This window comes from Eschrichtius robustus, chromosome 5 (assembly GCF_028021215.1).
Source record: "Eschrichtius robustus isolate mEscRob2 chromosome 5, mEscRob2.pri, whole genome shotgun sequence".
Taxonomy (NCBI): domain Eukaryota; kingdom Metazoa; phylum Chordata; class Mammalia; order Artiodactyla; family Eschrichtiidae; genus Eschrichtius; species Eschrichtius robustus.
Window position 1 is genome coordinate 89,597,203 of NC_090828.1, and position 26,783 is coordinate 89,623,985.

The 26,783-nt window shown below is 34.3% G+C and overlaps 1 protein-coding gene and 1 pseudogene across 1 annotated transcript in view; one reads left to right on the top strand and one right to left on the bottom strand.

Annotated features, from left to right (window-relative positions):
* LRP1B (LDL receptor related protein 1B) overlaps window positions 1-26,783 on the top strand; it is a 1,676,205-nt gene that overhangs the window by 1,074,950 nt on the left and 574,472 nt on the right. The window contains exon 33 of the mRNA XM_068543688.1: window positions 2,804-2,953. Within this exon, the coding sequence (XP_068399789.1) occupies window positions 2,804-2,953 (150 nt within the window). The remainder of the gene's footprint in view (window positions 1-2,803; window positions 2,954-26,783) is intronic.
* On the bottom strand, window positions 25,378-26,062 carry LOC137764938 (swi5-dependent recombination DNA repair protein 1 homolog pseudogene; annotated as a pseudogene).

A 26,783-nucleotide genomic window follows, 5' to 3' on the forward strand; every position in this document is an offset into this window, starting at 1 on the left:
CTATTAATCCTAAACTATTTTGTATTAACATTGATGTAAAAAAATATAAGCCATACCAAGTAGCTCTATTGAATCATTGCCTTTCCTCCCTATTTTCATAATACATGGACATAAGTAGTATATTAGAAAAATTCTGTCGTGGGGATAATTCAACTTTACTAGGCAGAACTCCTTGAAGACAACTTATGATTTTCCTAGTGGAGTTAATTAAATAACCCACGCCTTCATTCAGTGTTTATAAATTTTCTTCTCTGCTCTAGGCATCATGCTCAGCGCTGAAGGTGAAAAGCTCACAGTGACAACAGCTTCTTTCCTCTCAGCACGCACAGTCCAGGAACAAAGATGTTCAGCAGTAAAAACTGGGGAACTCTGACCCAAACTCTGCAACTTCTCTGCTCTTTATAACTGCTTTACAAAACCTAAGTTCGGGTCTAGAAACTGCAGAGTATTAGGTAGATGAGAAAATTCTGATATTGTGGGTTAATCTGGAGTTGAGCGTATTCAGTATGTACCCTCTGCTTACAAAAAGGAGTTGAAGAAACTTAAACAAACACATTCCCTAAGATGGAACAGATAAGAATATTGATTTTAAAAATCAAGGTGAAGGAAAATAATCGATTAGCCTGTTGAAGCCAGAAGTGAAGTTTGTGGTATAAATGCAATTCCTTTACAATTGCCAGAGATGGGTCACAAATCTGACTCTTCAGTTTCTTTGCAGCCAAAGCAAAGACAGAAATATGATCAGTTACAATTTTATATTTTCCGCATAAAGCTTTTTCTGGCACTGAGTCCTGAAAGAGATTTCTCCCATGGGTCCTTATATAAAGAGGTCACACTGTGATATATTATTTCAGATACTATATCCTGGCAAGTATTACAGTGGGTTTCCTATGGCTAGTTCTTATACCATCTTTCATTTAAACCAAGGGCACAATGCCAAAGTTCAATTCAGCAAGAGATTCAGATGAGGGACAAAAACTTAGCAATCTACAAATGCAGATAACACTCTGATGGTTTGGCTTGATTGAGAGGTAAAGTTTGGAATACACAGGGAGATAGGTAACTTTTCTTAAAGGGAATTTTTCATAAATGTATTCATTAATTTGATACTTGCTGAAAATCTGGCAGTAGAAAGTTTGGGGTTATATTTTGTACCATAAATCTATAGTAAAGATATGCTTCATTGCTGTTTAAAGATGGAATTATGTGCTTTAGATGGTCAACTAAGTAGAAGGTAAAATAGACCGTGTCTGAAAATTAAGCTGTCTAAACCAGGATTTATTAATACCAGAAAAGATAGATGGAGGTGGCTTAGGAAGTACCTGTAGAATAACCAAACTTTCTCTCATAAAAAAAATTGAATGATGAATGATTTTCACCATGAAAATATTATATCATAGAATACGGCTGTGATAGTTTTTATTTGATTATTTTTTTCATAGTAATTAAAGCCAATTACCCACAGTGGTTATCAAAAAAAAAAAAATCTGAAAATTTTCTCCCTGCAGTGTCTAATTTTATGCATTGTGATTTTTCTGGTGAACCTCCCAGACTTTTGTTAAGAAAACATACCAATAAGTCAGTAAATAGCTGGTATATTGTATAGGCTTATTTTATTATTGCTACTTGCTGAAAACTGGTCCACTCTCTGGATTGGGACTAACTGTAGTTGAGAATATTTTGGATATGGTATCACTTTCTCAATGTACTTGAACTCTTATGGTTCTCTCCAGTTGTCTTCCTTCTTTCTTCCTTCTTGTCTTCCTTTCTTCTTTCTTTCCTTTGCTTCATCTTAGATTTTTTTTTTTTTTAATAGGGAAGGGAATTTTTTGTAGTTTGTTCACTACATTCTGTGAGGGAGATCCCAGAAACAGTTTATTTATTGTATGCCTGAGGATGTGCCCACATGTGCTTTTTCATAAGTAGTTGTGGGTCACAGAAGACCAACATGGAGCCACAGTGTTACTGTTATAATGTAGATCATAAGCCTACTGAGAATGCCTGTAATTAATTAGATGTATACCCTTGGCATCAAAATTTACATGTCCTGATACCTTTGAAAACCATGAACACCCCTATAATGTATGTAATTGTTCATAAACTACAAAAAGCTAACTTACAGTGACACACTGTGCCATGTAGTAGTACAATGGTCTTAAGCCATTGGCTTGGTTTACTTACTTGCTGTATGGTTTGTTTCTCAATGGCATCTCCTATATGAGCCCAATTCACTGCCATGCTTCAGTGAAATTACTAATTATTGAAATTCTCCTACCTTTGGATTTACTTGAAAACTACTGAAAACACCAATTTAAATCTATAACTTTCTAAGGTAACTTTTACTAAAAGTAAAGGAGAAATTATAAATATCATTAATAAGTATCCCAAATGACTATTACACATTAAAACTTTCTGAGGCAAAGCAGCGTAATGAAGAGGGCAGACACTCAGTTTAGAAACAGAAACTTTCTTAAAATTTCCGGAATGTCCACTTACTAGCTATGGCCACAAATAGATTTCTTAACTATTCTAGGTATTATTTTCCTTATCTGTAAAATGGAACAGTCATTCCTCTTAATGTCATAAAATTGTTATGATAACAGAGATAACCACTGTGTCTCTAGAAGTATATTATTTGACTAATAGTTAAAACAGTGTGTGTATATCTCCCTGTTAGCCAGATCTTATTTTTAAAGACAAAAATCTAAGCCTGAAACTGATTTTTCCCCCCAAACCCAGTGCTAGGTGAATATTACAATTTAAGTGGCTACCGTTATGTTTAAATTGTATAATTTAATTACAGGACTATCAATAGACTACATGGAAAACAAACTTTATTGGATCAGTTCAGGAAATGGAACCATAAACAGATGCAACCTGGATGGTGGTAATTTAGAAGTAATAGAGTCAATGAAAGAAGAATTAACAAAAGCTACAGCCCTAACCATCATGGGTAAGTACAGTGGTACTATAGCTAGGATGCTTGTAGTGATTGGGGTTGATTAATTATGACCTGTTAAAGCTTAGAAAAGACTGCTCCATTAACACCAGAAGCACATTCAAATTTCACATCTCTAGGAGAGTTTTTCTTTTCTTTTTCTTTTTTTAACCTTAGCAAACAAACTTAAAAGATTATCCAGATCAGTGACTTAGTGCTATTAGCAATAATAACTTCACTGTTATTGATGCTTGGGGTATTATTACTTTTGGTATTATTTTACGATTATTTTCTGTGTTCTACTATAGTGTTCTAAAGTGCAAGGACCTTGTGTATTTGTCACAATAAGGTAAAATCTTATCTCTGCTTATAAAGGATAGATTGATCTACACAGACAATTGAAGAAACAAGGCCACAGTGTTGTTGACCAATGATTTAAATTATTCTTCCACAAAAATTCTTTATATGTACACACACACACACACACACACAAAGATTATACCTGACTAGTGGTTATTTTAGAGTAGGATTTATTTACAATTGTCTTATAAGGCAATAAGAAAATAAGGTTATTTTGTATTACCCAGCTTTACCAAGTTAACAAGACAATTTTGTTGTATGTGTATTTTTACATTTTTTTAATCACCTGAGTAAAAACAGCAGAGTTTAAATTCTGAAAGTGGTTTGGTAAACTGCAACAATCCCCAGTCAACACCCACACTACGTTTTCAAAAATTGAATTCCAATATACTTCGTGAAATCAACCCAAACTAGTAAATAATATAGCCAAGGAACCCAGTAAGTTAGAGGAAGCATGATAAAAATATGTCATAACATTTCAAGAGATGTCATTGACTTTTAGTGAATATATACACATATATATATCACAAACTTTATATACTATAAAAATCATTGCCTCATAGAAAAATGTAGGCTTTATAAAAATTTATTTCTGCTAACATGATTGCTACCGACCCTGCTATGAGTAGGAAATGAGTACTAAACTTACAGAACTCAATGCTATGAACAAAATCTCAAAAAATGGAGTAGTCCATTTTAGCAAAAAAATAAAGTCAGTTAGTTTTGTTTCCTAATAAAATAGAAGAGACAAAGCTTGGATGAAATCATTAAGCATATATTGGATCAGAGCTGTGAATCTTATTTGACATCAGTGCCATATGGGAACCGATCTTGAGTAAATTAAAATTCTTTTAACAAGTGAATTGTTATGTATCTGCACTTCTCCCTGCCACCATAATTTGATTAACACTGAAAGATAAAAAATAAAGAAACCTATTAATACCTCTACTGTCAATACATTAACTGGACATATCAAAATATATCTGCAGTTTGAAGGCTTAAAATGTAAAGGACATCACCATAGAGAAGCAGGAGAGGAACTTCTACTTTCTGAAGTTCCCTAGCTGGTCTCTGGATTTGCCCTTCTGTTCAGATTCCCCCTTCTTTCAGAACCTCTCTACTCTTTCTCTTTGGGGATGGTATAAAGTGTGATGATGACCTGCTTCCTGCTGAGGCTGAATAGTATAGTCATATAAAAAAGACAATAAAAAAAGGTAAAAAAAGGAGAACCTTACCACTATCCAGGGGATTACTGATGATTACAGCTACAAATGTTTAAGAAGAAATTTGCCTACAGTGATACTGAAATTGCACATCCAGGAACAAAGAAATAATTGTAATATGAAATGATCAGTTATATGCCAGCTCCTCAGACTACCTAGGTGATGGATGATAAGTAACTGAAAGTTTGTGTTTCACTAAAATTTAGGAGTGGTTTTCCTAAAATTGAGTTAATAATCTCTTTGGAAACATTTCACAATTTTTTAAACTTAAAATGTTATGACTTGTAACTGGGGGGTTCCCAGTTTTACTTGGAATAGTATATACAAAATAAACTGAAAGGAGCTTTGAAATATTAAAATTAGGTAAAGCAGTAGGTATTTGGTAATACCTAGGTTAAAATAAAGCAATTATTTGATGATTCAATCAAGTCCAAGACCCAAAGACCAAGATTGCTACATCTAAGTTTCACAAACCCTATGATACTTCTTTCAAGAAGTAGAGTTTAACTTCCCTCCCTTTGAGCGCAGGCTGGACTTAGTGACTCACTTCTAATAAATAAAGTAAGGCAAATGTGATGGCGTTTGACTTTGGAGATGAGGTCATAAAAGGCATGAGCCTTCCTCCTTGCCCTCTCTCTCTTGGGTCACTCACTCGGGGCAAAGCCAGGTGATAAGTTATGAGGTCCCACAAGCAGCCCAGTGGAGAAGTCCACACAGCAAGGAACTGAGACCTCTAGTCAATAGCCATATGAGTGAGCCATCTTGAAAGCAGAGCCTCCAGCCCAGTCAAGATTTCAGTTGACTCAGCCAAAGCCAATGCATTACAGCAACCTCAAGAGAGACTCCAAACCAGCACCACCCACACAGTGGCTCCCAGATTCCTGATCCATAGAAACTATGTGACAATAAATGTTTATTGTTTTAAGATACTGAATTTTGGGGTTAATTTGTTATACAGCAATAGATAACTAATTCATGTAATTCCATCTATAGAACTCATTCATTTATGAATAGATTCACAAATTCAAATACTTATTTAATAGAGTGAGGCAAGTTATAAATAGTAAAGTGTGTCAGGTGTGATAAAATCCAGTGGTTCAACATAATAGTAAGTAGCAACTGAGTCTAGACTTCAGTATCTAGACTTACTTGAGGGTGGCAGAAAGTATAAAACCGGAGAAAGCTAATGGCCCACTTGAGGTAGAACACTTCTCACTTCCACTTATTTTTTGCCATAAGGAACATTAACAGGTTGTGCCAGACATTTCATTTTTCATGAGAAGCAAGAAATCTAGGTTTGTTGTTGTTGTTGTTGTTGTTTTTTAAATCTCGAAATTTAAAAATGTTACAAAATTATCACATTACAAAAATACTATGCAGGCCAACATACTGCACATATAGGCTAACTGTGAAGGCTAACACTCTACAAACCAAGAAGACTAACAAATAACAAAAACACCACAACAATCATCTGTGTGCTTGATTCATCCCAGTGGCACCACCTAGTTACCACCTCTGGTTCAGTCATCTTTTATGCTGGTCATGTTGAATTGTAGAGTGAAAAGGATGGAGCTAAGGCAGCTAATGCGCAGTTGTACCATTGGAGGGGACTTGGTAGAGAAAAATAATAATAATCTGGGAGAGCTGGCATAATTTACAGAGGTGAGCGGACATATGATTTCTCACCAAGCTTTTGTGGTCTTGTTTGACCAGACCTTGTATTCTGCCTGAGGTATATACAAATGAAGAGCATACGAATGTGAGGTCAACTTCTTATTTGAGTTCAACTGTTGACAAGGAAATGTAACTTCTAAATGTAGAGCTTGCACCCTAACAGCAATGGACACTCGTTTCCATTCATTCTTTCAACGTATATTCACTAGTGCCTACCACATGCCAGGCACTGCTATATATGTTGGTGAGAATCCTAACTTCATCAAATTTGCAGAAAAGCAAGGAAGACACACTAAGGAGGATGGAAAATGCGTAGAATTATAGGTAACTGTTAAGGACCAAAAAAAGAGAAAAAAAGGACAAAGCAGGGAAAAGAGATAAAAAAGGATATAAAAAGGTAAAAAAGTATATAAAATTTTAGGTTTTAGGTTGAATGGCCCAGAAGAATGAAGGAATGTGAACCAACAAAAACTGTTTTAGTTGTTCATTTGGTTTTCAGATTTTGTGTTATGTTTTTAAATGCTTTGTTTTTTAAAAATATTTTTAAAGTAATTTAATTATATCAAAATAAACCTTCACAGGTGATTCTGATAATTTACCAGGTTAGACATCTTTTAAGTTGACCATGGTTCAAATACACTATTGTCTGTGATTCACCTTTTCTCCAGTGAGTCACTTGGTCAGAAGTGATTTACACATCGTATACAATGGCTGTTTGATGAGGACTCTTAACACCGTTTACTCTGGACTGAATGTTCGTGTTCCCCCAGATTCATATGTTGGAGCCCTAATGGGATGGCACTAGGAGGCGGGGCCTTTGGGAGGTAATTAGGTCATGACATTCAAGCTTCCATAATGGGATTAGTGTCCTTCTCAGAAGAGACCAGAGAGCTTGCCTCTCTGCGGTGTGAGATTACAGCAAGTAAGTGCTGACATCCTGATCTTGGACTCCAGTCTCCAGAACTGTGAGAAATAAAGTTCTGTTGTTTAAGTCACTCAGTCTATGGTATTTTTGTTAGAGCAATCCAAACTAACTAAAATACCGTTCCAGTTAGCTGATATAAGCTGACTAGCCTATAAACTTTAAACACCAAATTCTTCCCGATTTTAAAGAATGACCTTGTCAATTTTCTTTTTCCAAATGTCAGAGCTAACAAATAAAATATCTATTATATCTACTACTTATTTTTCTTAGATAATTTTTCTCAGTATTTAGCAGTTCTTTTTAAATAATTTTCTTTTATAAATATATTTCAGTTTCATGATATAATAAGGTTACTCTAAAACATTTTCTTACATGATGTCCAAGAGGTTTGTGTTATACAATAGTGTATAGTCAACTATGTTATATTTAACTATTGATTACCTAGTTTTCAGATACAGAACTTTTTTGTTTGTTTCTATTCACCTTTTCCTCATAACATTTGGCATTTTCCTGATCTTTAATGTCTGCAGGAGACAGTGAGGAAATCGCAAATTAATCAAGTTGCTCTTCACTGCCTTTAAGAGGAGAAGGAGGTTAAAACTATTGACTAAAATGAGTGTTTGTGGGTTATTTACGGATTATATTTAACATACTGTTCCTTTTCACTGTCAGCATATGCAGTTTGAGAGCAGACTGCATATATTGTATCCACATTGAAGAGAAAGTTAGAAAAATCAATTCATGGAACTGAAAGAAAATACACACATAAAGCAAATGTACTGGCAGAAATAGGCTGAATAATATTTGGAGAAAATTAAGATGGAAGTCGGGAAATAGCAAGATGGTAACTTAGCTGTATTTTGTACCTTTAGGGTGAGGAAGGGAAGACCTGGGGCAAACGGACCACAGATTTAAAATAAAAATGAGGATATAGGAATTATTCAAGCAAACTTGAAGAAATCTGCATGTCTGTATGGCAATTGTGGATTTAGTGGTCAGCATCTTATTCAATCATAGGTGACCTTAATACACTCCATTAAAACGTGTCATGTAGTAATTTGTCAAGTTTTACTAGGGCAAGAGTTTGAGTCCTGGGCACTACAAGGGGTATGGGTTTGAATTTAAACCTCCACCCCACACTCACACCTAATGAGCTTTTTTTTCATTAGCTCATATATTACTCCATTGTATATACAGTATTCCCATTGAGATTCAAGTATACATCTACTCTTTTTGTTTCATTCTGTGGTAAATATGATCTTTGGAAATTGTTCTTACCATGGTATTTGTAAATGGGAATTCTGAAGTTAACATGGCAGGTTCTTCTTGAATGTCAAGGGATATATATATTAGTAGCCTTCTTTATGTGATTAAATCATAGGCTTTTTTTTTTTTTTTTTTAAACATCTTTATTGAAGTATAATTGCCTTACAATGGTGTGTTAGCTTCTGCTTTATAACAAAGTGAATCAGTTATACACATACAATATGTTCCCATATCTCTTCCCTCTTGCATCTCCCTCCCTCCCACCCTCCCCATCCCACCCCTCTAGGTGGTCACAAAGCACCGAGCTGATCTCCCTGTGCTATGCGGCTGCTTCCCACTAGCTATCTATTTTACATTTGGTAGTGTATATATGTCCATGACACTCTCTCACCCTGTCACATCTCACCCCACCCCCTCCCCGTATCCTCAAGTCCATTCTCTAGTAGGTCTGTGTCTTTATTCCCGTCTTGCCACTAGGTTCTTCATGGCCTTTTTTTTTTTTTTTCCCCTTAGATTCCGTATATATGTGTTAGCATACTGTATTTGTTTTTCTCTTTCTGACTTACTTCACTCTGTATGACAGACTCTAACTCCATCCACCTCATTACAAATACCTCCATTTCATTTCTTTTTATGGCTGAGTAATATTCCATTGTATATATGTGCCACATCTTCTTTATCCATTCATCTGTCGATGGACATTTAGGTTGCTTCCATGTCCTGGCTATTGTAAATAGAGCTGCAATGAACATTTTGGTACGTGACTCTTTTTGAACTATGGTTTTCTCAGGGTGTATGCCCAGTAGTGGGATTGCTGGGTCGTATGGTAGTTCTATTTGTAGTTTTTTCAGGAACCTCCATACTGTTCTCCATAGTGGCTGTATCAATTTACATTCCCACCAACAGTGCAAGAGGGTTCCCTTTCCTCCACACCCTCTCCAGCATTTATTGTTTCTAGATTTTTTGATGATGGCCATTCTGACTGGTTTGAGGTGATACCTCATCGTAGTTTTCATTTGCGTTTCTCTAATGATTAATGATGTTGAGCATTCTTTCATGTGTCTGTTGGCAATCTGTATATCTTCTTTGGAGAAATGTCTATTTAGGTCTTCTGCCCATTTTTGGATTGGGTTGTTCGTTTTTTTGTTATTGAGCTGCATGAGCTGCTTGTAAATCTTGGAGATTAATCCTTTGTCAGTTGCTTCATTTGCAAATATTTTCTCCCATTCTGAGGGTTGTCTTTTGGTCTTGTTTATGGTTTCCTTTGCTGTGCAAAAGCTTTTAAGTTTCATTAGGTCCCATTTGTTTATTTGTGTTCTTATTTCCATTTCTCTGGGAGCTGGGTCAAAAAGAATCTTGCTGTGATGTATGTCATAGAGTGTTCTGCCTATGTTTTCCTCTAAGAGTTTGATAGTGTCTGCCCTTACACTTAGGTCTTTAATCCATTTTGAGTTTATTTTTGTGCATGGTGTCAGGGAGTGTTCTAATTTCATACTTTTACACGTACCTGTCCAATTTTCCCAGCACCACTTATTGAAGAGGCTGTCTTTTCTCCACTGTATATGCTTGCCTCCTTTATCAAAGATAAGGTGACCATATGTGTGTGGGTTTATCTCTGGGCTTTCTATCCTGTTCCATTGATCTATATTTCTGTTTTTGTGCCAGTACCAAACTGTCTTGATTACTGAAGCTTTGTAATATAGTCTGAAGTCAGGGAGCCTGATTCCCCCAGCTCCATTTTTCGTTCTCAAGATTGCTTTGGCTATTCGGGGTCTTTTGTGTTTCCATACAAATTGTGAAATTTTTTGTTCTAGGTCTGTGAAAAATGCCAGTGGTAGTTTGATAGGGATTGCATTGAATCTGTAGATTGCTTTGGGTAGTAGAGTCATTTTCACAATGTTGATTCTTCCAATCCAGGAACATGGTATATCTCTCCATCTATTTGTATCATCTTTAATTTCTTTCATCAGTGTCTTATAATTTTCTGCATACAGGTCTTTTGTCTCCTTAGGCAGGTTTATTCCTAGATATTTTATTCTTTTTGTTGCAGTGGTAAACGGGAGTGTTTTCTTAATTTCACTTTCAGATTTTTCGTCATTAGTGTAGAGAAATGCAAGAGATTTCTGTGCATTAATTTTGTATCCTGCTACTTTACCAAATTCATTGATTAGCTCTAGGAGTTTTCTGGTAGCATCTTTAGGATTCTCTATGTATAGTATCATGTCATCTGCAAATAGTGACAGCTTTACTTCTTCTTTTCCGATTTGGATTCCTTTTATTTCTTTGTCTTCTCTGATTGCTGTGGCTAACACTTCCAAAACTATGTTGAATAATAGTGGTGAGAGTGGGCAGCCTTGTCTTGTTCCTGATCTTAGTGGAAATGGTTTCAGTTTTTCACCATTGAGGACAATGTTGGCTGTGGGTTTGTCATATACGGCCTTTATTATGTTGAGGAAAGTTCCTTCTATGCCTACTTTCTGCAGAGCTTTTATCATAAATGGGTGTTGAATTTTGTCGAAAGCTTTCTCTGCATCTATTGAGATGATCATATGGTTTTTCTCCTTCAATTTGTTAATATGGTGTATCACGTTGATTGTTTTGCGTATATTGAAGAATCCTTGCATTCCTGGGATAAACCCCACTTGATCGTGGTGTATGATCCTTTTAATGTGCTGTTGAATTCTGTTTGCTAGTATTTTGTTGAGGATTTTTGCATCTATGTTCATCAGTGATATTGGCCTGTAGTTTTCTTTCTTTGTGACATCTTTGTCTGGTTTTGGTATCAGGGTGATGGTGGCCTCGTAGAATGAGTTTGGGAGTGTTCCTCCCTCTGCAATATTTTGGAAGAGTTTGAGAAGGATAGGTGTTAGCTCTTCTCTAAATGTTTGATAGAATTCACCTGTGAAGCCATCTGGTCCTGGGCTTTTGTTTGTTGGAAGGTTTTTAATCACAGTTTCAATTTCAGTGCTTGTGATTGGTCTGTTCATATTTTCTATTTCTTCCTGGTTCAGTCTCGGCAGCTTGTGCATTTCTAAGAATCTGTCCATTTCTTCCAGGTTGTCAAATCATAGACTTTTATAATTAAATGCAACCTTAGAGATCTTCAAAGTTATTTTGTCAGTTGAGGAAGTGTCCTTTAGATTCCTGTTCCTACTATTCGCTAACCAGCTGTGGCTATGGGACAACTACTGAACTCTATGCCTTAATTTTCTACTCTGCAAAAACATGAACTTTGACCATATGAGCTACAAAGTTTTAAAAACTTGTATGATTTTGTCACTAATGGGTTGATCCAGAGTGCAGGAAATTGTTTAAAATAAACTATTATCTAAGTTGAATTAATATAGGAGAAGCAATAAAGACTGGCTAAAAATAAAATTTATGTGTGAAGTTATGTTAATCAGAGTTCATACTAATCTGTTTTAGAAGTTGGGCAAAATTATTGTTTTGACTTTTAGTTGAGAATTTGGTGGATGTTTGCAACATAGGATTGCTTAAATTAATTGTTTTAGAATAGGTTTGTACTTTTTATAAATATCTAAGTAACTAACTTCAACACTCATCTGATCTTAGAATCACTTGCAAAAATTGGCAAACTTCTCTTTAAAATAAAAGGAGCTTTGAATCACAGGTAAAGGCAAAAAAAAAAAAAAAAAAAACACAAAACAAACCCTACACATTTTCTATGAATACCTAAGCCCTCTCAGTTGACTTTTTCTGTGTTATCAATCACAGTTTAAATATATTATACTATTGATCTGTTTCACGTAGCAATTTGCCAGAATAGGCTTAATATGTAAATATTAGAAGGTTATTGAACTTTGGCTACAGTTAGGCTCGATCAAGAAGGAGAAAAAGGCATATTCTATGTGCATTTTCAGTCTCTTATCAGAAACAAACTCAGCCCTGTAACGAGTAAAAAGTTGTCTTCTCTTGATTTGGTTATGAACACTTCTATTTTAAATCAGTGTTAACAAAATAATCATTTCCCTTTAGGGAGACCTTGAAAGGCTTTACCAAATGTACCCCTTAAGGACATTTGTTCATACTTTTCATAGGTTCACTTCACAAAATTGAAGTCATCATAATAGGTGCTGTGAACATTCTCAGCACATGGATAGTTTGCCATGGGAAACCAAGGCTGTCAGATTAAAATGCTTCCAGAACTGTCTGAATATCAGAGAAGGTCATACTTATTTGCTTGAGAATGAATACAGTGTTAATATTGTTGGGGATTAAATGTTTTGCGTGTTCCCACTGGAGTTTCTGCAGCAAAGCACAATCATCTAATCTCTTTGCTGACCGAAAAAAACTCTAAGCTTAATGGCAAAAAAATTAGTCTTTACCTACACTAACACTTGAGCTCACTCCACTAATTTCTCAATGATATGCTTTTATCATTTGTATCTGTATTCTTTCAGCAAATTATTGGGTGTAGTGACATTCAGAATTTATTAAAAATAAAACGTATCTAGCACTCAATTTGCATACTTGAATATTTCCTCAGACAAATAATATACTTTATAAATAATAATAGAAATGTGAAAAATGTGTGTACAATAAACAACCCAGTAAAATTGGCATGCAGAAATCATCAAAAACCTTTCTTTTTTCTACTTTACTTCCTAAGATAAATTATTATGGCAAGTTGTCATGACATCTATGAAACATTATAAATGATAGCAAGTGACAGGCTGTAAGTCTGGTGCATTTAGTCTTGCTAAGATCCTTAGACTGAGCACTTGCAGATTCACACTGAAATCTAGTCTGAAAGGATTCTATATGTTATATTCTTATTAAAAGGTGGCGAGTCTGATAACTTGGAAGTTCTTGACTTCAATAGCCCACCTTAAGAAGTCATTTCCTCTGTTTTGTACAAGGCAAGTCCACTTTACATGTTGTCAAGTGCAGGTTTTTTTGTTTTGTTTTGTTTTTAATCATAGCTTAACTGAATATTTTTCTCCCTCTGAACGTGCAAAGAAGCTGAAACTTAGTTTCAAAGGAGTTCTTACTTCTTATGAGACTCTTCCCTCCCTTCCTTCCTTTTCTTTCTTTTAATCTTCCCTCCCTTTGGCTGTTCCTTGGATTGCCAGTTTTCTTTTTATATCTGATAGCTTTGCCCCTTTATTTGTTTTGTTGTTTATTTGTTTTCCTTTCACAGTCTAGTTAGATGCTAACATTTTATTTGGGCTACTAAAACAACTTCTTCCCACTTTTCATATCTCCGGTCCCCAAACTATTAAGACCTGCAAGGTTCAGACCTCCTGTGGCACCCGCCCACCCCCTCCTTAGCCCTAATATTTCAGAGGCTGGAATAAGCACTCACAACTTACTCTGAAATGCTCATTTTTTTCTCTCCTTTTCATTCACCAGAAGTTGTTTGTCACAATATTATTAGTTTTACCTTATAGATAAATGAAACTTAAGGTCAATAAGTTTTGTTAAAACCCAAAGCATTATTTGTCCCACCTTATAGATAAAGAAATAGGGTCAGTAAGATTTGTGAAAACACTGTCCTCTGAGACTCAAGCTCAGAGATCCTGATTCAAGTTAAGTGTGGTTTCCATTACCAGGAAGAGCCTTCCCTATCATAACTATACTTTTCATTTGATCCTCCTCTACCCCTCAGCTGCAATACATCCAGGCAAACTGTTCCCCTGTATCTGATCATGTCCTACTTATTTCCATTTGTCTTGCTATTCCTTGTTCTTTGACTGCCTTCCCTATTTATCAGCCACCCTAATGGGTGAAATATCACCTTTCAAGGCCTACTTCAACTATACCTCAGTGATTTGAAACGTTTCCCTTCTCTGAACCCCTTTGTATTTTTCTAATGTAGTGGAATATTCTTTGTCTTTTCTAATGAGTGAAAATGTCTCACTTTTCCGTGACTTGGGACTGCATTTTATTCATATATGCATCATTCGTGATACACAGCAAGATGCTTTGCACTGAGTACATTTCATTATGTAACACTAGAATGTATGAATAAATAAAACAATGACCATCTACACACCAAACCTCTACCACAGCAATCAAAATATATTTTCAGTCAAAGCAGGCAAATGCTTATGTAGAATGATCACAACCATAAATATACTGTACAATTTAAATATATATAGAAATAAATATTAAAGGAAAATGCTTTGAAATATAAGGATTTGAATTGTATAGGGAAGAAAATGAATAACATGATTAAGTGTATAAAACAATCATTTCCAACATGTATTCTACATACATGTGTATCTAGAAATGCAAGAAAAGAAGAGCCGTATTGAATAATGTTTGTTCTCAAAGGAACTAAACAGCTTCGTGGAAGAAGATTAAGAAGAAGAAGAAATAAAAAAAAAAAAAAAAAGAATACCCTAAAACACGCACAAGTGAAAGAGTTCCAAAACAAAACAAAAACTTTGATGTTTGGAATGTTTTAGTCTCTTAAAGGTAGTCTATCACAGTTGGGCCTAATAGCATTATTCTCTTTAATGATAATAATTGATAGTCTAAATAAATAAAGCATTCTAGTATTTAATTTACAAATCTTAACTCATGTAATTCTCACAGTCCCCTGAGAGAGGTACTACTAACACTGCTTACTCCAGAGCTCCCAGCCAAAATTCAGCCAGCCTAAATTAATCACTCAGAGTTACCTGGTTAATAAATAGTGTAGCAAGCTTTCAAATCCATGATTCTTAGTCTTTAAAGCTTGAGTTTCTTCCAGGACAGTGTCTTGTAGCTATAGTTAACACTAAGATGTATGTGCACTGAGATGTATACAAGAATATACTTTGAAGTGTTACTTGTAATTAGAAAAGGCTGGGGAAAAAAACCTACATGTGTATTATAAAGGACTAGCCAAATGAATCATGAAATGTTCATATAGAGTGAAATATTATGCAGCTATTAAAAATTAGGTAAATCTATATATTGATTTGAGCCATTCAATAGAATATATTTTTAATTGAAAATAGGTTCAAAAAGCCTATACAGAATGCTCCAATTTTTATCATATGTATGCATTTCTTTAAAAAAAAATATTTTTTAATAATGTGCTTTTATCCTTTATGCTGCACTGTTTATCTCAATAACTATTGTTTAGAGAGCGTCTACTCTCCAAATTTACACGTTAGTACTAATAGACACAGTTACCATGCAAAGGAGATATTGAAACTGCAGTGTTGCCTCTGAAAACATTGTGAGTGGTTCAAGGTCAAAGCTGGGGCTCTAACATAATTCTGTCTACCTCCAGAGTTAGATTTCTTCTCACTATGCCAGTGATTCTCAAACCCAGGGTGATTTTGTCTACCAGGGAGTATTTGTCAATGTCTGAAAACATCACAGCTGCTGGGAAGAAGGGGTTGCTACTAGCATTCTAGTGGGTAAAAAACAGGAATACTGGTAAACATCCTACAAGGCACAGTAGGGTCTCCCATAACAAAACTGTTTGGCCCAAAATGTCAATAGTGCCAAGCTTGAGAAACCCACTCATACCAAAAAGATTCCTTCTTATCCTCAGAGACCAATCACCTGTATGAAGCCTGATATTGTGACTGTTGGCCTATCACCACAAATTTTGGTTAAAATAGAAAGCCTTAAAAATATATAATACCTGGTGTTTATAAAAGCTGCTGGTATCAAATTGTCTTGGAAAGATAGGGTGGCAGAGAAGAGAGTGGCGATACACTTCTTTTATGTTTGTTTTCTTTCCTTTAAATGTAGCTTAATGAAAAAGAGTCAGGATTTGCTTCTCTTATGTTTCTATTTATGCTTGTATATTGTATCATAATAGAGAGAGCATACTTATCTGTCACAGTTTTGATTCATTCACCCATTCAACAATTTATCAAGTGACTATTTTGAGCCAGGCACTATTTAGGTGCTAGGTAAACAGCAGGGCGTAAAGCAGGTAACAATTCCATTACTATAAGGGGCCGGTATTCCCAGTGTAGGAAAAGAGTGTACAGTTGACCCTTGAACAATACAAATTTGAACTATGTGGATCCACTTATACAGGGATTTTTTTCAATAATAAATACTATGTTACTACACAATCTGCAGTTGGTTGAACCCTTGGTTGCAGAATTGCAGGTAAGGAGGAACCACATAGTCGGAGGGCTGACTATAAGTTATACCCAGATTTTCAACTTCCAAGAGGGCCTGTGCCCCTAACCCCCAAGTTTTCCAAGGGTCAGCTGTAAAAGCAAATAAACGAGTGAAATAAAATTTGTCAGGTGGTGAAAGACACTAATGGAGAAAATTCAACCAGGGCATAAGAATAGGGAGTGCTGACTTGGGTTGGGAGAGAGGAACCAGAAAAATTATAATTTTAAGTAGTGAGGTCATGGCAGTTTTCACTGGGAAATGGTAAGTGAGGAAGAATCTGCAGGAAGTGAAGGAGTGAGTTATTCAGTTATCTGGGGGGAAGAACATTTAAGGAAGAGAGAGAAAACAGGAAATGCAAATTTACTAATGGACCATATTTTCAAATACTTTTTGCTTTTAGAAGAGTTTTTTGTTTCTGTTTTGTTTGCTTTTTGTTTTTTTGATGCTCTAGGCATCCAACTTACTTTCCTCCTCCATGGAGCTTTTGCTATGTTTAAAAAATACCTGATGTGTACATGTAATTTTACTGCTGTCATTGAACTAATCTACTAAAATAGTATATACAGTTAATTTACGCATATAATATGAGCTAAAAGTAGTCATCTACAATAACTTTACTTCTCTAAAGGAAAGCTTTTAGTTTTTGTGTGTATGAAATTCTTAATGATGTTGAAATTAGTTCTGCCCCATGTGTTTTTCTTTATTTCCAATTTATTTTATACAAAGTTGCTATTAATGATTATGCATTTTAATAAGAAAGAAATTTCGAGTAAATATGATTATTCAAGCTGTTATGGTGTATGTTTGTAGAAATAATAAACCATAAATCAGTCATATGAAGAAATTAATTATAGTTATTTAGAACAAACTTGGTAGAACTTCTAGTTTGTTGCTTTAATTTCAAATGTTCTAAAATTAAAAGCTTGAATGATTTATATGTTTATGAAATTGTATTATGCCAGTTAAAATGATATAGATTTAGGAAAATTATTAACATGTTCTTTAAAAAAAGATTGACTTTTTTTGAGAGAATGATCTCTAGACACCAGAGTATACATTTGTAAAATATTACTCAGTAGAAAGCATTCATGAAACATGGTCTATAATGCTTGAGAATGGTTCTTTTAATGAAGAGTCTTTAAAACATATCAGAAAAAATAATGCCAGTTTCTATCACGAGGATTGAAAAAAGTGTTAATTCTCTTAGATATATGAATGATCACCAGTGCAATTATATTAGATATTTATATAATTATTATTGTCAAGTTTATACCTGAATTATGTAAGCAAGTTCTACTTAAGAAAATACAAGTGATGAAAAGCTGGACAAATAACATATCATTTAAAAAGATTCAAACGATACCTTATTTACTTAGAAATCGTGTTACAACCGCTTTTCAGCAAAAGATTCAGTGATTTAATTATTACACTTATATTGCATTTCCCTCTGTAATTTGATATATACAAACCAGTTTATTTTAAATGCACTATAATTATGCTGTATACCTTAAGTGATTCTGCTTTCAAATCATACTTTTTAAAGAGGGGTAATTTACTTTTTAGTGTACACTGCACAATGTCACTTAGTTCAAAGAACTTCAAATACAACCACCTAAATTTTCTAAGCCGTCAGTCTTCTAATTGCTATAATACTATTCATTAAAGTAACAGTAACATATGAAATATATCCAGGCAATTTTCCCAGTACTAAGTATAGGACATAGTTGTCTTCTCTAAGTACTCAAGCCACCATTAATGAAAACTAATAGCCCATCAAACTTTACATTAAAGCAAAGTGAGAAATCTCCAAAGGACTATATATGATTCTATTCCAGCAATTTTTGTCACCTTAAATTGCTGTGTTCCAATATGTTACACTTCTTAATGCTAATTACCTTACAGAATGGATAAATACTACAATTGCAAAGTACATCAAGTACAATTTTTTTAACCAGATTATAATTAGTGATCAGAGAATGGTCTCATTAACATAAATGGAATAATTAAATAATCTCAGCTTTACCATACTTAAACGCATTAAATAGTGATCGTTTCTCTTTTGTAAACTACTAAAAGTTAACTTTTCTGGAGTCACTTTCAGGAAAAAAATTACATTATTCATGTATGGCATTAAAACAAGAATAAATTTGAAAATGTATAATTTTTTGAGTAGAGATATAATTATTTTATATTGCCCCATGTCTCCCCTTTCATTTAAAAAGAAGAAATAGTAAATGTTTACATTGGGAAAAGATGTAGTATGCTTTAGAGTTATGATAGAATTTTGAGTTAATATAATTCAACAACATTTTAATTAGAGCTAGAAAATTAATCAAGAGAGTCAAAGAGGTCATTCCAGAAGTCTGCCCATATACTGTAGGCATTATCTCATGTTGGAATATAACAAATAGCTAGGAATCATATCATGATCTGGTGAGTATTATTCATTTCAATTGAGTTAAACAATCAGACCTGAGTCCTTTTACTACAGTAGTCCTGCTTATTTTGGGGGGATACATTCCAAGACCCCCAGGAGATGTCTGAAACTGAGGATGATACCAAATTCTCTAGACTGTTTTTTTCCCTATACATACATACCTATGATAAAGTTTAATTTATAAATTAGGCATAGAAGGAGATTAACAATAATAACTAATCATAAAATAGAACAATTATAAGAATATGTTGTAAAGTTATGTGAATGTGGTCTCTCTCTCTTCTCTCTCAAAATATTGTTCTGTAATCACCTTTCTTCTGGTGATGATGTAAGATGATTAAATGACTATGTGATGAGGTGAGGTGGGGTGAATGGCACTGGTAGTGTGAGATAGCATTAGGCTACTACTACTTCTGACTATCCAGCACAAGGAGAATCATTTGCTTTGGGTGATCCTGGATCACTGAGTGATGACTACATAGATGGTTGGATGTCAGGAACAGACTATGTTGATGATTGGGGACCCTAGCCTGGACGGAGCAGGACTGCACAAGATATTGGCATGCTGCTCAGACCAGTGTGCAATTTAAAACTTATGAATTGTTTATTTCTTGAATTTTCCATTTAATATTTTCAGATCTTGGTTGACCTTGGATAACTGAAACCATGGAAATTGAAACCTCAGATAAGGGGGAATTACTGGATTTGGCAGTTTTGTTCAACCCAAATTAGACTTGGATAGATGGCATCTGATCACAGAGGATTTGGGGGGGGGGTTCATATATACCTAGATTTAGGTAAATTTTAAAAAATAATAATAATTTGTACTTGAGCATCAATATCAAATTTCTGTTTTTTCTCTTTTCATAATCAGTATCAGCACAAAGTTGAAATAAATGTCTGCATCAATTTAATTCTAATTAATAAGGTTCCATATTTAAACTATAACCGTTGAAGGAATATCTTCAGTAGTATGGGAAAAAAGTGACCATAAATCATGTGCACCTTTAAAAAGTTGTTTGCTTTTAGGTTTTTAAATTGTGGGTGTAATCGTTCTATATATGTAGATTTGGATGTATCAAAGATGGACAGTATGCAAAAGGCCAGTGATGAGATTATTCTGTGCTGAATTGACTAATAATGAGATTATGTGTGGGAGGAAAAAAGATTCTGTTATTTTAGAGATTAAGAGCTTTGCAGGAGGACTCTGTAGTTACTGGAATAGTGAGACATGAATAATACTTGTGACATTTTAAGGACTGCTAAGATTTCAATTTGGAAGAACATTTTTTGTTTTTTTTTTTTTAATGGATCTGACCTCATCATCTGTAATATTGCCTTTAATGGAGGCAAAATTTTGTCGAGACTTCTTAAGTTAGAATACTTTTTATACTTCCATTGGATGGACAATAGATTACATAAGAGCTGCATAGTTATAGAACATAGCTATAATATATACTATCAGGAAAATTTCAAAATTATTTAACCATATTCTACTATTTGAAAATTTATCTGGACAGCCCCCTTGAAACATGTTTTTCTTTTTTTGAAATAGCCAATATACCTCCAAATCATTTCCATGCAAATTAAACCTAAGCATTCATGTATTTTTTTTCTCTCATGATATTTTGCCATCCATATTTTTCAGAGGGAATTCTGGTTGTGAGAAATCTAGTCAAAGTTGGAAAATACTTGGTGTAGAATGACAAAAATCACATCTCCAGATCATCTTACCATTCCTTCTTCTTAAAAAATCAATAAGGTTACCATTTTGTTTTAAATCCCCAATATAATGAGAACTGTATGCATTTGCAAATTCAGAGTTGCATTCTTTATTCAGGAACATTATATTGTGACTTATTTCTAGTATACCAAGTCCTTATCTCATGGATTTCCAGGTATGAAAATGAGGGTACAATTAAGGGATCACATAGGGATGCTCATTCTGAGTTTCTTTATAAAAAGCACATGCATTTTTGTTTTATGATTCACATTTAAAATATGACATTTGTGATTTAATAAATTACAAAATAAAGGATTATAGGATGATGCTCACTTTACAAATCACAATTTTTAAAAATTTTCTGATTCAAGAGTATGTTCCAGCTGGCAGCTATCCCGTCCAATTCAATTGAAAGTATTGAGTTGAAATGACATAATATTTTGGTAACATTATTTAAATGGTCAACATTTCCCCCTAAAATCTGCTATAACATGGAGGTTTTATATGTTTTTATTTTCAAGTGAATAGATATATTAAATTATTTGGGAAAGACAGGAACATGGCAAATGGGAGCACCAAAGATCATTTATTTGTGACAGTATTTATTTTTTAACCTTTTCCCAGTAATATATTTATATTTATACTCACGTATTTCTAGTCTGTAAATTTTACAGTATTAATTATTTGGCAGTGTCAAGAGTTGGGTAGTAACTACAATGACTTTCATATTTTAATAATAAGAACAGAGTAATAAATTATCCAGGATAGAATAACCATTTGAAGCAATTTTTAAAATATTGGAACCTTCTAATATACAGTGTGCTCAAACCAGAATAAAATACTAATTCATTGATTCTCATATGATATTAAAAGAAAACATTGCTCAAGAAGCACACTGTAAAAATGATTTTAATTAATTGAAATCAAAATTTAATATTAATGCTAATCAGTAAGTGAGTTTAGAAATGGACAGAATAGAATTATTTAAAGATATCAGTAATTTTTGTTGTCGAACTCTGTTTTAAAACTTTATCTAGCAAAGTTAAAATTTATGACATTTTAAAAAATTATATATAAACTTCCTTTCAATTTTAATTTGTCATAAACATTGATCTCTAGGTCAATAAACATTTCTACAATATCATTTTAATGTTTATACACTTTATATAATGTTTGTATACTATATAATTATATATTTAAATAATTACCTATATATAAATATTTAATTTCTAGGTTTTTTTGGAAATTACAAATATTGTGATGACTATCCATATAACTAATTATTTGCAGAGTTTAGGGTACAGTGTTAGATGTCGCATTTCTGAGTCAAATGGTTTACATGTTTTTTAAGGCTCTACCATTAATCATCATTTGCACTCATAGGCATTCTGTCAGTTGATGAAAGCAGTACTATTTTTCCCAGCCCCTGCTCCCACATTTGCAATATCTGGTTAGACACCTAGTTTTCTTTATTTCATTCAGAGTTGCATGGTTCTCAGACCCTTCTACATCATGATTTTCATCTTCTAAGCCCATTTCCTATTTTTCAAAGTCTTCACAAAGCTGAAAACCAAGACCTGAACATAATAATAAGGATATATTTAGGACAAGGTCTACTGAGATTAATACTTCCTGAGCACTGTTCTCTACAGAATATGGTTACCAGGAACAGAGACTTTCATTCTGGCTATCTCAAGTAGGGAAAAAATGTCTATTATAAAAATACATGTGACTCCAAAATGAAACAGAAATTTTAACAAAATCCTATATTAGAAGCCATAGAATGCCTGTCATACAGACAGACTGGGAAGGTCAATCTGATACAAGGCAATTCTAGGGACTTCAGCAGAGAAGTTAATGGATGGTTGGTTCTAACTGACTCATGGTCAACTATGGCCCCTTCAACCCCATCTCAAAATGAGTAGAAGTTATAAGGGGGGAAAAAAAAGTATATATATGTGTGTGTATATATCTATGTGTATGTATGTGTGTGTGTGTGTGTGTGTGTGTGTGTATATATATACATATATGTATATATATATATACACATATATATATGTGTATATATATATATATATATATATATATATATATATATATATAAAGAGAGAGAGAGATGTAGACATAGAACTTGGGTGAATAAAAGTAAGTGCATGAGAGATCCCAGAGATTGCTATTCTGTCAGAACAAAATAGCACCGTATTTTCTTAAATTTCACATTAATGTGATTCCAAGTCCCAACCTTCTCAGAATATCAGGAGGTTCAATCTTTTAGTAAGATTACCTACCTTAAAATTTGCCCAACATGATTAGACTTGCTTATTTTGATTTTATTTATTTAAAAGTTTTGAACATATGAGTTTAATTACCTGCTAGACCATCCAGATGGAAATATGTGATAAAAGGATGGAAGCAAGGGTCATAAACTTAGAAGAGATGCAGGTATTTTTAGACCAGTTTAGGATTAGACATCCACTGACTGGATTATTGTTAACATTTATAATAGAACTCTTTTACCAAAATAAAATAATGTATTAAAAGTTACATCCAGAGTCCCTCCCATCAGGAAACTTGCACAAGCCACTTAGATAGCCTCATTCACCAGAGGGCAGACAGCAGAAGCAAGAAGAACTACAATCCTGCAGCCTGTGGAACAAAAAACACATTCACAGAAAGATAGACAAGATGAAAAGGCAGAGGTCTATGTGCCAGATGAAGGAACAAGATAAAACCCCAGGAAAACAACTAAATGAAGTGGAGATAGGCAACCTTCCAGAAAAAGAATTCAGAATAATGATAGTGAAGATGATCCAGGACCTCGGAAAAAGAATGGAGGCAAAGATCAAGAAGATGCAAGAAACGTTTAACAAAGACCTAGAAGAATTAAAGAACAAACAAACAGAGATGAACAATACAATAACTGAAAACTACACTAGAAGGAATCAATAGCAGAATAACTGAGGCAGAAGAACGGATAAGTGACCTGGAAGACAGAATGGTGGAGTTTACTGCCATGGAACAGAATAAAGAAAAATGAATGAAAAGAAATGAAGACAGCCTAAGAGACCTCTGGGACAACATTAAATGCAACAACATTCACCTTATAGGGGTCCCAGAAGGAGAAGAGAGAGAGAAAGGACCAGAGAAAATATTTGAAGAGATTATAGTTGAAAACGTCCCTAACATGGGAAAGGAAATAGCCACCCAAGTCCAGGAAGCTCAGCGAGTCCCATACAGGATAAACCCAAGGAGAAACACGCCGAGACACATAGTAATCAAATTGGCAAAAATTAAAGACAAAGAAAAATTATTGAAAGCAGCAAGGGAAAAACGACAAATAACATACAAGGGAACTCCCATAAGCTTAACAGCTGATTTCTCAGCAGAAACTCTACAAGCCAGAAGGGAGTGGCATGATATACTTAAAGTGATGAAATGGAAGAATCTACTACCATTATTATTCTACCCAGCAAGGATCTCATTCAGATTTGATGGAGAAATCAAAAGCTTTACAGAGAAGCAAAAGCTAAGAGAATTCAGCACCACCAAACCAGCTCTACAACAAATGCTAAAGGAACTTCTCTAAGTGGGAAACACAAAAGAAGAAAAGGACCTACAAAAACAAACCCAAAACAATTAAGAAAATGGTCATAGGAACATACACATTGATAATTACCTTAAACGTGAATGGATTAAATGCTCCAACCAAAAGACACAGGCTTTCTGAATGGATACAAAAACAAGACGCATCTGTATGCTGTCTACAAGAGACCCACTTCAGACCTAGGGACACATACAGACTGAAAGTGAGGGGATGGAAAAGGATAGTCCATGCAAATGGAAATCAAAAGAAAGCCGGAGTAGCAATACTCATATCAGATAAAATAGACTTTAAAATAAAGAATGTTATAAGAGACAAGGAAGGACACTACATAATGATCAAGGGAATGATCCAAGAAGAAGATATAACAATTATAAATATATATGCACCCAACATAGGAGCACCTCAATACATAAGGCAAGTGCTAACAGCTATAAAAGAGGAAATCGACAGTAACACAATCATAGTGGGGGACTTTAACACCTCACTTACACCAATGGACAGAATATCCAAAATTAAAATAAATAAGGAAACACAAGCTTTAAATGACACAATAGACCAGATAGATTTAATTCATATTTATAGGACATTCCATCCAAAAACAGCAGATTACACTTTCTTCTCAAGTGCGCACAGAACATTCTCCAGGATAGATCACATCTTGGGTCACAAATCAAGCCTCGGTAAATTTAAGAAAATTGAAATCATATCAAGCATCTTTTATGACCACAACGCTATGAGATTAGAAATGAATTACAAGGAATAAAATGTAAAAAACACAAACACATGGAGGCTAAACAATACATTACTAAATAACCAAGAGATCACTGAAGAAATCAAAGAGGAAATCAAAAAATAACTAAAAGTTACATCCAAAATTGTACAAATTTTTTTAAACATGATTAAAAATTTTTTTTAACTGTCAAGTGTTTTGAAAAATTTATTCAAAGTACTAAATTTTCATTTTAGATCTTAGTTTATGTTTATATAATAGAATGCCCTCAGTTGATCCAGGTTCACCATAATATCTTTCTTTAAGCCCTTAATGGTTTATATCTTCCCTTTAAAATGTATAAGTATCTTTTAATTAAGTTGTCATTTACAAAGATATTCTGGAAAAAAATTATTAATTAAACACCTATAAGTTCTTCATCATTTCTGTTATAGTGTAGCAATTTCTCATCTAACCCATAGTGGTCTATCAACTGAGTAAACCTTGATTTCTTAGACACACCTGACTGCAACTCAGAGCAACAGCTGGCTGCAGCTTCTCCACCTCTTTGTTAACAACTGTGTCTGAGACAGACCTTTCTTTGATCTATACATTTTAACTAGTTTTAGCCTTTGAAGAAAGTCTCCTTTCTCTTGAACCTGCTTCACCAATTTTGTTTTTTCTTCATTCAATCTTTTTTTTGGAAGATTCTCATTCAGAAAATCAGTTTGAAGATCACTGCATGACCCAGTATCAAGTGTTTCAAATCCACATGCATTGATGTTCTTGACGGTATTTTTCAAACACATACTTCATATTCACGGTTTATGTGTTTAAATTTATTTTTGAAATTCCAAGCTGTTTCCTTGTGTTGAAGGTGCTGGATTCTCTGAAAAGTTCTAACAGTTCTCTTCATTCTCTACTTTAAGATCTTTTACCACACTGTACAAGAAATTAAATGAAGATCTTGTTTTGCTTACTCATTTTCTCTACGTGTTACACTCATAGGTTGTTTTCTTGTACTGGTTATGTGGGGTCATGGTGGAGGCACAGGCCTGTGGAGTGCTAGGTAAAATCACGGCTGGGTTTCCTAGACTTCCCATCTTAAAAATGAAATCTTGGTTTACCTGGAGGAAAGGGAACTCTACTCAGCTCCAGCGCTGATCCTCAAATTCCAGTTCTCAGCTATCACCTGCTTCCCGTCTCCCTCAGCCATCCCCAGAGAGTGCAGAAAACACAAGCAGCTGCAGCTCTCCGCTTACTTTGATTTTAAATAGATCTTCCTATTGTTTGCAATCTCTAAAAGGAACGCAGGGCTACTTCCTGAGGAAGATCTTAATTGCCGACCTTTAGATACTCCCTCTTCTAGCCATGCCTCACTACTTAGTAGAGAGCTGGCACCCAACCTTAGAAATGTCCCCATTTACCACGACTGCCATGTTAGGAGCAGTACCAGGTCACTACTTGCTGCCTTAACCAGGTTCACTGATGAAACTCAGCATCAGAAATTTGAGATGCCGTTGCTACTTAAAGAAAAAGATCTGTTTTCCAGTGTCCCACATATTCAGGGATATCAAAACAAAAGAAAAAAGAAAAATCCATGAAACTGCTCAGGTTCCAGGTGATAATAATTCTAGGTGGTCAGTTTTTCAATTTATCTCTTTCTCTCTCGCATTCATACACAGCCCTTTTGCCCAAAGCATATCCTAAGCATCAGAGCGATTGAATTGGGGGTATTTCTAGTATCAGCCCCAATTATTTCTAGAACTAGAATTTCTATTAGAATAGGGAGCATTTATTAATCATTATATATTTAGATTATGT